The 12,694-nt window shown below is 39.9% G+C and overlaps 1 protein-coding gene across 2 annotated transcripts in view; it reads left to right on the forward strand.

Moving 5' to 3' along the window:
- Positions 1–12,005, forward strand: part of cables1 (Cdk5 and Abl enzyme substrate 1) — a 35,592-nt gene extending 23,587 nt beyond the window's left edge. For both annotated transcript variants that reach the window (XM_077198509.1, XM_077198600.1), the window contains 3 exons: positions 4,067–4,173; positions 9,318–9,522; positions 9,755–12,005. In XM_077198509.1, coding sequence (XP_077054624.1) covers positions 4,067–4,173; positions 9,318–9,522; positions 9,755–9,895 — 453 coding nt within the window. In that variant the 3' untranslated portion in view covers positions 9,896–12,005. The remainder of the gene's footprint in view (positions 1–4,066; positions 4,174–9,317; positions 9,523–9,754) is intronic.
- Positions 12,006–12,694: the final 689 nt, after the last annotated feature.

Below are 12,694 nucleotides of genomic sequence, written 5' to 3' on the forward strand. Positions count from 1 at the left end.
AGAAGACTGAGCGCTGGGCAGGGCCAGCGGCGAAGAGGGTCTTGAGCTGGGCAGGACCAGCGGCGAAGAGGGCCTTGAGCTGGGCAGGACCAGCGGCGAAGAGGACTGAGCGCTGGGCAGGACCAGCGGCGAAGAGGGGCTTGAGCTGGGCAGGACCAGCGGCGAAGAGGGCCTTGAGCTGGGCAGCACCAGCGGCGAAGAGGACTGAGCGCTGGGCAGGACCAGCGGCGAAGAGGGCCTCGGCTCTGGCTTGACGTGGTTGACGTGAAGCTCTGGCTGGACGTGGCTGACGTGAAGCTCTGGCTGGACGTGGCTGACGTGAAGCTCTGGCTGGACGTGGCTGACGTGAAGCTCTGGCTGGACGTGGCTGACGTGAAGCTCTGGCTGGACGTGGCTGACGTGAAGCTCTGGCTGGACGCGGCTGACGTGAAGCTCTGGCTGGACGCGGCTGACGTGAAGCTCTGGCTGGACGCGGCTGACGTGAAGCTCTGGCTGGACGCGGCTGACGTGAAGCTCTGGCTGGACGGTCTCTGGCTGGACGTGGCTGGCGTGAAGCTCTTGCTGGACGTGGCTGACGTGAAGCTCTGGCTGGACGTGGCTGACGTGAAGCTCTGGCTGGACGTGGCTGACGTGAAGCTCTGGCTGGACGTGGCTGACGTGAAGCTCTGGCTGGACGTGGCTGACGTGAAGCTCTGGCTGGACGTGGCTGACGTGAAGCTCTGGCTGGACGTGGCTGACGTGAAGCTCTGGCTGGACGTGGCTGACGTGAAGCTCTGGCTGGACGTGGCTGACGTGAAGCTCTGGCTGGACGCGGCTGACGTGAAGCTCTGGCTGGATGTGGCTGACGTGAAGCTCTGGCTGGACGGTCTCTGGCTGGACGGTCTCTGGCTGGACGGTCTCTGGCTGGACGTGGCTGGCGTGAAGCGCAGAGCTTATCCGAAGGGCAATATCAATGTACTGCTCTAAAGTCCATTGAGGGGTGTTGTCCGGCATAAGGTACTCTAGGAGGTCCGTAAGGCCATAACGGAACATGTCTTTCAAGACATTATCATCAACGTCCACCCCATCACAAAGTCCACAAAACTCCTCCACATATTTCCCAATAGGGCGGTCACCTTCGCTGAGGCGAAAGAGACTGGCTGCTGGATTCATCTTGGGTCGGTTGTTCTGTTACATCCAGTCAGGAATGAAACGGAGAGTGAATCCAATTGCAAGCACATTTAATTAAACAAATACAAAAACAGGAAATCCAGGGAACTCAGAACAGGACAGGAGTAACATAAAACAACAACCGACAGCCAACAACTGAAACACAGGGGTTTAAATACACAGACAAACAAGCTAATCAAGATAACAAGGGGGCGTGGTTAATAAGAAACACCTAGGGAGACTAATAAACATGAACGAGGAACACCTGTGGACACTGAGCAACAACAACAAAAGACAAGACATATGGCAGGGTCACATGACAAACAAGGAATCACGTGATATACAAGACACAGCAAAACCCACACGTAACAGTCTGTCATTAAAGGAATAGTTTACTTAATTTAAAATTAGGTCATACTCACTCTCAAGTTGTTTCAAACCTGTATGAATTTCTATTCCTTTAAGGATAATCAAAGAAGAACAACAACAACAAAAAAGAAGATAAAACGCACTCACTGCTCTTGACTGAATAAATTATGTAGCTTTAATACGGATTAATCTATATTTCATTTATTAATTTTATGCAGTGAAGACTGAAGTGTTTGATAACTTCATTCAATTTCTGTATAATATATCCTCCCTGAAAATCTTAAAGCACTGTTTACAAGGTTACATGGGTCAAAAACAACGAAAACAATATATTTTTGTGCATTTTGACTGGGCAAATAAAAATCTTAACTGGTCTAACTGGGCCAATAGAAAACATTGAGCCCTGATATATTGAAGGGCACAGGCAAATGTGAGATTCATTATAATGGGTTTATTTATAGATTGTTTGAAGTTTCTACATTAAAGGGTTAGTTCACCCAAAAATGAAAATTAAGTCATTAATTACTCACCCCCATGCTGTACCAACCCCGTAAGACCTTCGTTCATCTTCGGAACACAAATGAAGATATTTTTGATTAAATCTGAGAGGTGGATCACTGCTACATAGGCTGCCAGAGGGAATGAAACTTGACGGCCCAGAAAGTCATTAAAGAACATGTTTAAATATTCCATGTGACTACAGTGGCTCAACTATAAGTTTATCAAGCGACGAGAATACTTTTTTTCCGAAAAAAAAAAACATAAATAACGACTTTATTCGACTATTCCTTTTCTTCCTTGTGGGCCTGAGACGAGAGTTCAAGCGATTTCCACGACGCATGCGCGAGAACTGAACAAGAAGTATTAGAAGAAGAACGTCCTCTTCTCAGTTCTCGCGCATGCGTCGTGGAAATCTCTTGAACTCTCGTCTCAGGCCCACAAGGAAGAAAAGGAATATTCGAATAAAGTCGTTATTTATGGGGTTTTTTTTGGGAAAAAAGTAGTCTCGTCGCTTGATAAACTTATAGTTGAGCCACTGTAGGCACATGGAATATTTAAACATGTTCTTTAATGACTTTCTGGGCCGTCAAGTTTCATTCCCTCTGGCAGCCTATGTAGCAGTGATCCACCTCTCAGATTTAATCAAAAATATGTTAATTTGTGTTCCGAAGATGAACGAAGGTCTTACGGGGTTGGTACAGCATGGGGGTGAGTAATTAATGACTTAATTTTCATTTTTGGGTGAACTAACCCTTTAATTTGGAGTTAAAATTATTAATGCAGAAATTACAATATTAAAAAAAAACTTTGTTAGGTGCAATTAATCGATTATTTACAGAAAAATATGCGATTTTAATTAATTTTTTAATAGATTTGACAGCACTAGATGATTCTCTTTCCTAAAATAAAAATAATATAGATGATAATCTAAAAAGCTTTTTTTATGTAAAGAAACACTATTATACAGTGGGGGGGGGGGATAACAAGCCAGCCATTATGCAGAAAAACATTTAATAATTGCATTTAGTATATGTCTGATGTTTGATCACAGCCTTTATCTTAACAGATCTGAGCTCAGTTTGAGACAGCTGAGATCACTTCTGAAACTAGAAACACAGGAGATTCCCCGGGTCTTTTTCTCAAGAAAAATAAAAGTGAGAAGCAGGAGTTCACAAAAAAATCTCAATCTGTTAATCTCACTCCTCTCTAGGAGAAACATCTTAGATATAAAGATGTCATGTGTGATTTTTCTTTCATATGGAGTACTTCAAAAATACAGCTCATGCTTCTAGTGTCTCTTTTATTGGTTACCGTTACAGGCACATTTGCAGTGTGAACTTGAATCCCTAGTTTCGCTGTTAATTAGTAACTTTGTTTAGCAGAAATTCCAGACTGGTGACCTTGAAAAATATTATTTTCCTCCAAACACTGGATATGAATATGGGCACCAGTTTCACTGCAGGCTATGCCATTGCTCGTCTTCATTATTTTATTTTTGCTTGGCATCGGTTTTTTTAAATTTATTTTTTCAAATATCAGCTAGCGGCTAAAGGTGATTTTTATCAGGTTTACATAACAGAAGACTCCGTTCATTTCCTATTCAGCTCTGTTTGTGTTTTTGCATTTAATAGTAGACACATACTTGAACTCAACAACAGTCCAGGAGACAGCCTTTCCCTTCCTTCTATTGGTTATTCAATGCTCGTAACAATCGCTATTGTTCTATGAAGGAAAGTTTCCAGCAAGAATGTATAAACAAAGTATTTAGCCCTGAACATTTACATTATCATCATCTCATAAGTGTATACAACAATAAACATTCACTAAAGTATAGATGTTATGATTATAAGCATTAAACTGTATCTCTCGGAGCAGGATTGAGCTGGCTCAAGAAAACCCCTAATCTTGAATCTGCAAATTGTTTATAGAACAAAACCAGACCACATGCTTTGAAACTGGGCAAATGCTTCAATGACCCAGTGGAAACTGTGTCTTTCACCCATGTGATGTGTGTGTTCTCTCAATGAATATCCACACTTCTTTACAGACCACAGTCATTGAGTATGTCAAACCCTCCGATCTCAAGAAGGACATGAATGAGACTTTTAAGGAGAAGTTCCCTCACATCCGTCTAACACTGAGCAAGATCAGAAGGTAAGGAAGTTGTCGAATTATTGAAGGTATGGAGTCTAACCATTCATATGATTGCTTGTAAAGCAGCCTACTGTACTTGCTGAACCTTTAAAGGCAAGTATTGCAATGACGTGCACAAATGATAGATCAAAACGTGAGAACTGAGCTGTTACTTTCACCTGTTGGACAATTATACTAACATAAAACGTTTAGGAAACGTATATCGAGATGTAGGGTACTGACCAACTAATATTGGTCAGTCGTATCCGACATGAAAGATCAGCGAATGAAACTGCGACCAAACACCAACAACAAGTGAATGAAAGGCAATAATCGGCAATTTGCCTTGACATAAATTACAAATTACTTGAATGTTTTATTTGACGCTGAGTTGAAATCCGTGTCACCATTGCATGAGATCAGGAACTGATCAAAAAATTTTTTTTTACTAGTTAATTGAAAATATGGAATGCCATGTCTGCCAAAATAATAAATAAATGCACAAAGAAAAAAAAAAAAAAATTGAATTATGTATAATTAGGGATGGGAATCGAAAACCGGTTCCACTCGAGAACCGGTTCTAAATTTTACGATCCATCGATATTGTATGCCCTCGACGTTAACGAGTCCTCTTATCGATGCTCCTGCTCTGAGTCAGCCATAGTATGTACAGACCGTGAACTCACAACTGTCCCTTTTGTCCTTTATCAAGCACCATAGCACCGCGTCCAAAGATAATCTTTGTCCTGCAAAGTCTTATTTGATCAGTGAGTAAAATTGTCTCTCTCTGGTAATGTAGATGAACCGCTGCGCTTGTGACAGGGCGCATGTTAAACTGATCGAGCAGAGAGAGAGAGAGAGAGAGAGCCCCGGTCGCGCGCACGCACTCTCTCTCTCTTCGGAGCAAGGCGAAAGTAGGCTTCACCGTCTCAAAACTAAGCGCTGTCTTCCTCTCTCCCTCGCACATATTAATCAAAATAAACGACACGATGGTAAGGTAGGGAGACTAAAGTTTTATGTGGAGCATTCGGAGATTTGTTTTTCCTGAATTGCCGCTGGGTGTGAATTGTGCTAAAATACGTTGCCTTATCTTCTCTGAAAAGTCTTCCGCACATTCAGCTGACATAATCACACTTCAAATAAACGAAAAAAAAACGATCCAGTGATGAAATGTTTTCTGTGATGACACACATCTTGTGGGATGTCCCAACTGGCGGGATAATCACACAACGCGCACACGTCCGATAATGACACGTCCAATTCGCGAACTAATGACTCATTTGAACCGATTCGTTTTAATGAATGGTTAAAACAACTGATCTTTCCAACACTGAACTCACGGGACGTTTAATCGGTGTATAACTAATCGGTAACACTTTACAATAAGATTCCATTTATTACAGAAATTACATAAAAAGTACAGTTTGCTTAGTCAAGTGTAAGCATTAAAACGACTTGTTTTCCCCCCCGAAAAAGACTACTTTTTCCCACACAGTGCTATCAGGAATCGATAAGAGAATCGTTAAAGAATCGGATCGATAAGCAGAATCGTTAGTGGTATTGATATTGATAAAATCTTATCAATTCCCATCCCTATGTATAATTGTATTTCCCACATTTATTTATTTCCACATTTATTTCTGTGTATTTATGTCTACATTGATTTATTTGTACTTTCTTTGTCTGTGTATGGTTACCGAACGCGACTGCAAATTCGTGTTTACTAATTTTGCATGCACAACGTGACAATTCAAATGCTTAAAATATAAAGCATATTTCAAAGATGCTGCTTATAGATGCTGATTAATCACATGTCTTAGGCTAAATCATCAATTGGGATTATTCAGGATTGAATTAAACTAAAGGTGCTCATGAAAACACACCTAGTGAAACACATCTCACGCCATATATTGTAAAAAAAATTGCCCCGGAAATAAATAAATATTTCCAGTAATGATTAAATCATTCAAATCCATTTTCTCGTTTTTATGACTGCTAGCATTTAAATAATTATATTTCAGCAGTGCTTTGGTGTAGAATGAAACTTAAAACTCAATGCATTTCTGGATACATAATACATAAACACATAAACATTACATCATTTCTACATATTCTACAATATCTGGAACTTTACCAAATCTTATTTTCTAACATTGCATTGATAATCCTTGGAAAGCAGTGAGGAAATGAAATAATTCAGTTATTCAATCAAGATGTAATCCTTAACACGGGTCTTAATTCTTTTCAGAGTTCAGGAAAGGTTGGAAGTAAGCCAAACGAAAGGCTAAATCATTTTACACGTGCTGCAAGTGTGAATGCACAACGTCCAAAAATTGCTGCTAGAAAAACTTCAACAAAGCAGATAGTTGTTTTATAAAACATCTCTTTGTTTGGGCTTTTGATGGGCTGCTAAGCTGAAGTGTAGGATGAATTGGGGCAGAGGTCTTCAAATCTCCTTCTGGGGACCTAATGTCCTGCAAAGTTTATTTCCAACCTGACGCATGACGCAACAGGTCCCTCGCATAAATGTAATTTCGTTTGTACGTAGCAAACGTTATCACAGTATTTGTGTTTGTAGTTTCAAAAAATTGCGCCAACATTATCACAGTTTGTGTGTATCTGTGTGTGTGTTGCACATCCATAATTGCAAAGGGGACGCGATTACAACTCTATAAGTACATTAATGTATCAAATAACCATTCCGAGACGTCCTGGTCCATTCTCATTTGTGTTTCCGTCACCGGAGTCTCTTCATCATCTGGGTCTGATTCCGGTTCAAACATGTACGGCTGAATGCCATTCAAAACAGCGGGTCTCTCACTCACTCTCAGCCATTCTGCTTCTACAGACTGTTTATTGCCATAGGTATGCAAGTTAAGCCCTCATCCAAAGGCAGGGCAGGGATATGCAGCTCATTTACATTTAAGGTGGGACACACCAAAACAGCTCTTTTTAAAACAGGCCCCAAAAATGACATTTTCAAATGGTTACGGTATAATAAATTAACTGTGGGGTGTTTTGTGCTGCAACTTCAAAAATACATTCTGGGCATTTCATACACACGTTGGATAGGCTTTCCGTCAATATCACATTTGCACAGTCATACTATTTGAATTTGTGATTGGTTGACTGCCAAATTAAAATATTTAATAGAACGATTAAATAACGTTGTTTACATTTGGTTTACTACTTAAACATTTGCCCAGAAGTTCTAAATAAAGGGAAAAAAATAATCACATATGAATAAGTAAATTTGAGTATATACTTTGAAATGTAGAAAAGAAATTTACTCTTTTCCACTTGGTTAATATATATAAACTATTAATTGATTGAATTTACAGAAAAGGTGCTATATCGTGATGTATATCATTATTAGGATATGAGATTTTGGTCATATCGCCTAGCCCTATCGTCTACTATACTATTGTGATTGTTGTTTTAATGATGTGCAATCTGACATTGTCGAATATGTCCCTCACTTTGCAAATACCAAACAACTGCATGATGTAGCCCTTTCAGTTTAGGTTAGACTACTGCGCGTGCGCATTTAGGGAATGTTTACATGACAACGATTTCAGTTTTCCGCGTACAGACGGCACTATTGTCAAAACAATCTCCATTCACACGCATCCACGAAAACGACTAAAAACTCTGTATTCTGCTGCCAGGCCAATAGATGGCTATGAAACACTATAGACTAAACAGGTAATACGCATGTGCATTATGTCATCGTCTTCAGAGATTCGCGTTTTCGTTGTTTACACTAGAGATGCGCGGATGGGCTATTATTTAATCCGCAAACACATCACAAAACTCATCATCCCTCCGCCATCCATCCGCACCAACGTTTTTGACCAACTTTCAAAACCGCACCCGCCCGCCATTCGCTGATACAAGGCGCTGCTGATGACAGGCACGAGACTAGAAACCGCCCACCACCCGCCCGAATTTAATTAAAACATTTGTTTCGTCACGTCATCCGCCCGATCCGCGGGTGTCCGCGGCTATAACCGCCAACCGCGCATCTCTAGTTTACACAGAGACCGTTTTCAAAAGTTTACGTTTTCAGCCACCCAAAAAACGCCACCTTGTTGTGTAAATGAATGGCCAAAACACACAAAAAGTTGTGCGTTTTTAGTTGAAAATGGTGTCGTGTAAATGGCCCCTGAGAGTGCACTGTGTGATTTACTCAATGCAAGGGCACCTTTTACTGCATTTTAATACAGTATTGTCTCTTAGGCTATAGCTATAGTTAGGCAATCGCACAAAGAGTGCTTTTACTGTCATAAAAAAAAACTATTTATGAGCATTAGTGGAACTCAAGGTTCCTAAAAGGTTCCTGAAGGAAAGAATAAACACAAAACACACGTGATTGTTGTCATTCGGTGGATTTTGCCAATCGTGGAACAGCTGTGTCGTCATCAGAGCTCGTGCAGCCGCTCTGGAGAAGCTGCGCTGGCTGAGTCCTCCGGCTGCCCTCGAATCGCTCGGCGCTGTCTCAAGTCGTACACAATATATAACAAGCATGATATTGTCAAGTCAGCTGTCGATCGGTCTGCGCAGCGCTGCATGAAGTCGAACGAGCCTAAATGCTTTGTTGCTGAAATGATCAGCCGTTTGAACAAATCTGTTGAATTAATGACTCAATGATTTGCTTATTAACAGTGACTTGCCGCCACCTACTGGTGGTTTTAGTTTCACTTTTTAAGAATCTTTTCAATTCTAAAATAATTGTATATATCGTCCAAAAAAAGCAGATAAAAGGTAAAAATCAGTTTAAACTTTTATTTTTCACTGCTGCAAACTAACCACCGCACAGAACCTGAAGAATAAAAAAAACTTTAATAAACCTGCTAAGGTACCAGCACAATAACACACTCTAAATATCGTCTAATCTTCATAATTTTTTTACATTATCGCACACCCCTAGTTGAAGCTAAACTCTACAGGGATGTGGAGCAGGGTTGAAGACCCCTGATTTGGGAGATATCAAGGGTTACAGCAAATAGTTTTTGATTCATTACCTATTCTTTTGTACAGTAACGAGAGACAAGCCTTTTAAGGTATCAAAGTTTCTAAAGTATTGTAAAAGTATTTACAATCTCACATAACATCTGAGTAACTTGAGTACTGATGAGAATGTGGCTTTTTGTTTTGTGTTAAAGCCTGAAGCGAGAGATCCGTAAACTAGCTCAGGAGTGCGGCTATGAGGAGTCCACGGTGGCCATGGCCTTCGTTTACTTCGAGAAGCTGGTGCTCCAAGGGAAACTCAACAAACAGAACCGCAAACTCTGCTCCGGTGCCTGCGTCCTGCTCGCGGCCAAGATCGGAGGAGACCTGAAGAAACACGAAGTAAAACACCTGATTGATGTGAGTTTATCTTTGCCCATTGACTCTTTTACTTGGCAACTACAGCTACTCAACAGATGTTGTTTACTCCACATTCCTTGACTTTGCTTGTTTGTCTCTTATAACAACCTTTGGGATTAAAAATAGACAAATCAGCAATCTTTAAATCTTGTTACTATGCATTTTTGGACGTTTCCATGTTGCGTAACGAATGCCATTACATAACGAGAACCCCTGATCTCTTTCCCCCTAGAAACTGGAGGAGAGGTTTAGGGTGAACCGTCGAGAGCTGATCGCCTTCGAGTTCCCTGTTCTGGTGGCCCTAGAGTTCAACCTGCATCTCCCAGAGCACGAGGTCATGCCCCATTATAGACGCCTCCTGCAAAACTCCTAGCGAAAGCACCTATCAGGGGAGTTCTCCTTCTCTCCTGATCTTCTCACTGCAGAAGCCCCCTATGCACATTGCCAACGTCCACTATCATCTCCAGATGTTGGAAAGAAGACACTATTCCACTGTTCTCTTTTCAGCCAAAGTGACAGCTCTATATCGAACTTTTGTTTTCGCTCTAAGAAACTTCTTTTTAAAGGGAATAGCTTTTCCTAGACTGTTGATTTCTCCGTTCACTGAGGACATTTTAAGTGTTCATTTATTTCCCAACTTACAAGTGTTTTCTTCATTTGCTCAACCCCATGTTACTCTAAACTAGTATGCTGTTGTTTTCTCCATGAAACGCAAACGGAGAACTTTTGAAGAAGCTTCATGTTTATCTTTTCCATGCAGTGAGTTTATAGAAACATGTCATGAAATGGTGGTCCTTTCAACTTGCGCTCTATTCTAAGTCTTCTGAAAATTTCAGAGGGATGGTTCACCTAAAAAGGAAAACTATTCCAAACTTGTATGACCTATGACAGCAGATATTCTGAACTGTTTTTGCCCATACAATGAAAGTCAGTGGGGTCCAAGTAATATGCCATTGACTTATGGACAAAAAGAAAACAATTCAAAATATCAGCTTTTGTGTTCCAAAGAGGAAGGGAAGTCATAAAGGTTTGAATTGACATGAGGACGAGTACAGATGATGACAGAATTTTCAATTTTGGGTGAACTATCCCTATAAACTTTATTTGCCGAAAATCTCTTCTGAAAGTTTTGTTGTTTCATGTAAATAAGAACTGCATACTGGCTGGAATTACATTGAGTAAAACGAGTCAAGGGTGAGTGAATGATGACAGAACTTTCATTTTTAGATGAACTTTTCACAAGAACTGGCTTTTTTTTATGCAGAACCAGTTTGGACTGTTTGATTTTGCATTCTTTCCACAGATTACAGTATTCCTGTATTTTTCCATTCTTCACATCTTCCTTAATCCCAAAGTTTGACACTCTGCCAAATTTGACTAGTTTTGATCGCTCTTGGTTGAAAAGCCTTAAAAAAAAAGAGAGAGAAGTCGAATGATCCTGAACTCGTGCAAGTATGTGACTGTTCTTCACTGACGTTTCCTTATGTACTACAAGTGCACTTTTCAGGTCTTGTGTATGGCAGACCTTTACGGCATCTGCAGAAGCTCTAGGTGGAGGGGTCTTCATCTCATTTCTCATTTAAATTCATTTCAGCCAGCGTTCCCCCTGTTCGTGTTACCACCAAGCAAAATATGTTGCAGTGGCATCTCGAGTGGGGCTTTTATACAGTTCTTAAGGGGTACATTTACGTACCCCTGTCGTTTTTCTACCCTTGTGCATTGACTTTGACAGTTCAGTGGTGTGGCTTGCTGCACTCATGGTCACTGTGTCCATGCTCTATGTTAGAGTGTATTCTGAGCACATTTGTAGTGCTACACTGTATGAAGCAACATCAGGTCATACCGCTGATAATCAATGCTAACTATTTGGCCTAACTAGGCTCAGCAGTGGCGGGAATGAAATCTGTATGACTAATATGCTACGGTGTTGACTAATGCATGCACACCAAAGCAGTGTTAAACTTGCGTTTGACTTGTAAACGCTACTTTTAAAAATAAAAGTTTGATTTGATGATTATTTTGAATCCGTTTCCGCTGAACCAGATATTTTCTATCACCATTGGTGGTACAGAATTTTTTGCGTGTAAGCGGAATTTTATCTCTCAGCGCACAGATTGTGTTACTACATTCATAATCCTGTATTGCACTACGCAATTCCATAGATCAGTTATAAACAATAGTTTGAAATTGATGCAAAATAAAATCAGTTGAGAAGTATCTAATAGCAGAAGGAATCGAATTTTTGTTTTAGAACAGTAACTTGCATTTAACCACTTAATTGTAAAATGAATAATGCCTAGAATGTGAAGATATATATATATATATATAAAAAGAACAAGATTTGGCCTTGTGAAATGCACTTTAGGATTGCTAGCAAGTGACTGGGATGGATACCCAAAACCGATGAAACATTTGTACGATGCAGATACATTTGTGTAAATATGCTGCTTTGCTTGTTCAATAAAAAGCTACATTTTGAGAAATGCTTTCAGATTCTTCATTTTATGTGTGTATGTTCTGAAGAATGCTTCAATATAGCAATATATTGCTGTAATTTTCTTATGCGCTCAGTTAGACCATTCTGTCATTTTAAATATTTAAACCTGCTTAAAAAGAAACACAAATGTTACATTACATGCATAGTAGCCTTTTGACCATTTAATTCTGACATTTAACTAGTTTTTGACTACAACTTTTATTTATTTATTATTATTATTTTGTAATATTGTGAGGAAACCTTTTGGTTTCTGCATTGTTTTTTTTCATTGTTTTTTTAGTTAAATGTTTATATGATCCATGTGCCTAGTTTAATTCCTTGGTTATAATTAAAGTAATCAAAATAAATTACCCTGTTTATTATCAGAAGCTAGCTTAGGGTAAATTTTCACATCAACTATGTAACTGAAAAGTTTTTGGTTCAAGTTTTTCGCATACAAATGACAACATTGAAATTCCCGCGAACACGCCAGTAGATGGTGATATCACTTTGTAAAGAAAGTTTTTGCACTTTGAATCCTGTTTTTAAGAGTTTGCGTTTTCAGCCCCCCCAAAATGCTATTGTCATGCAAATTCACAGCCAAAACCCATAACAAGGTTTCAGTATTTAGTTGAAAACGGTGTTGTGTAAACTGCCCCTAAATTAACAGATATTGTAAAATATAGATAGGCCTTA

This window comes from Siphateles boraxobius, unplaced genomic scaffold, assembly GCF_051911475.1.
Source record: "Siphateles boraxobius isolate OS27281-9 unplaced genomic scaffold, OSU_SipBor_1 1, whole genome shotgun sequence".
NCBI classification, from domain to species: Eukaryota; Metazoa; Chordata; class Actinopteri; order Cypriniformes; family Leuciscidae; genus Siphateles; species Siphateles boraxobius.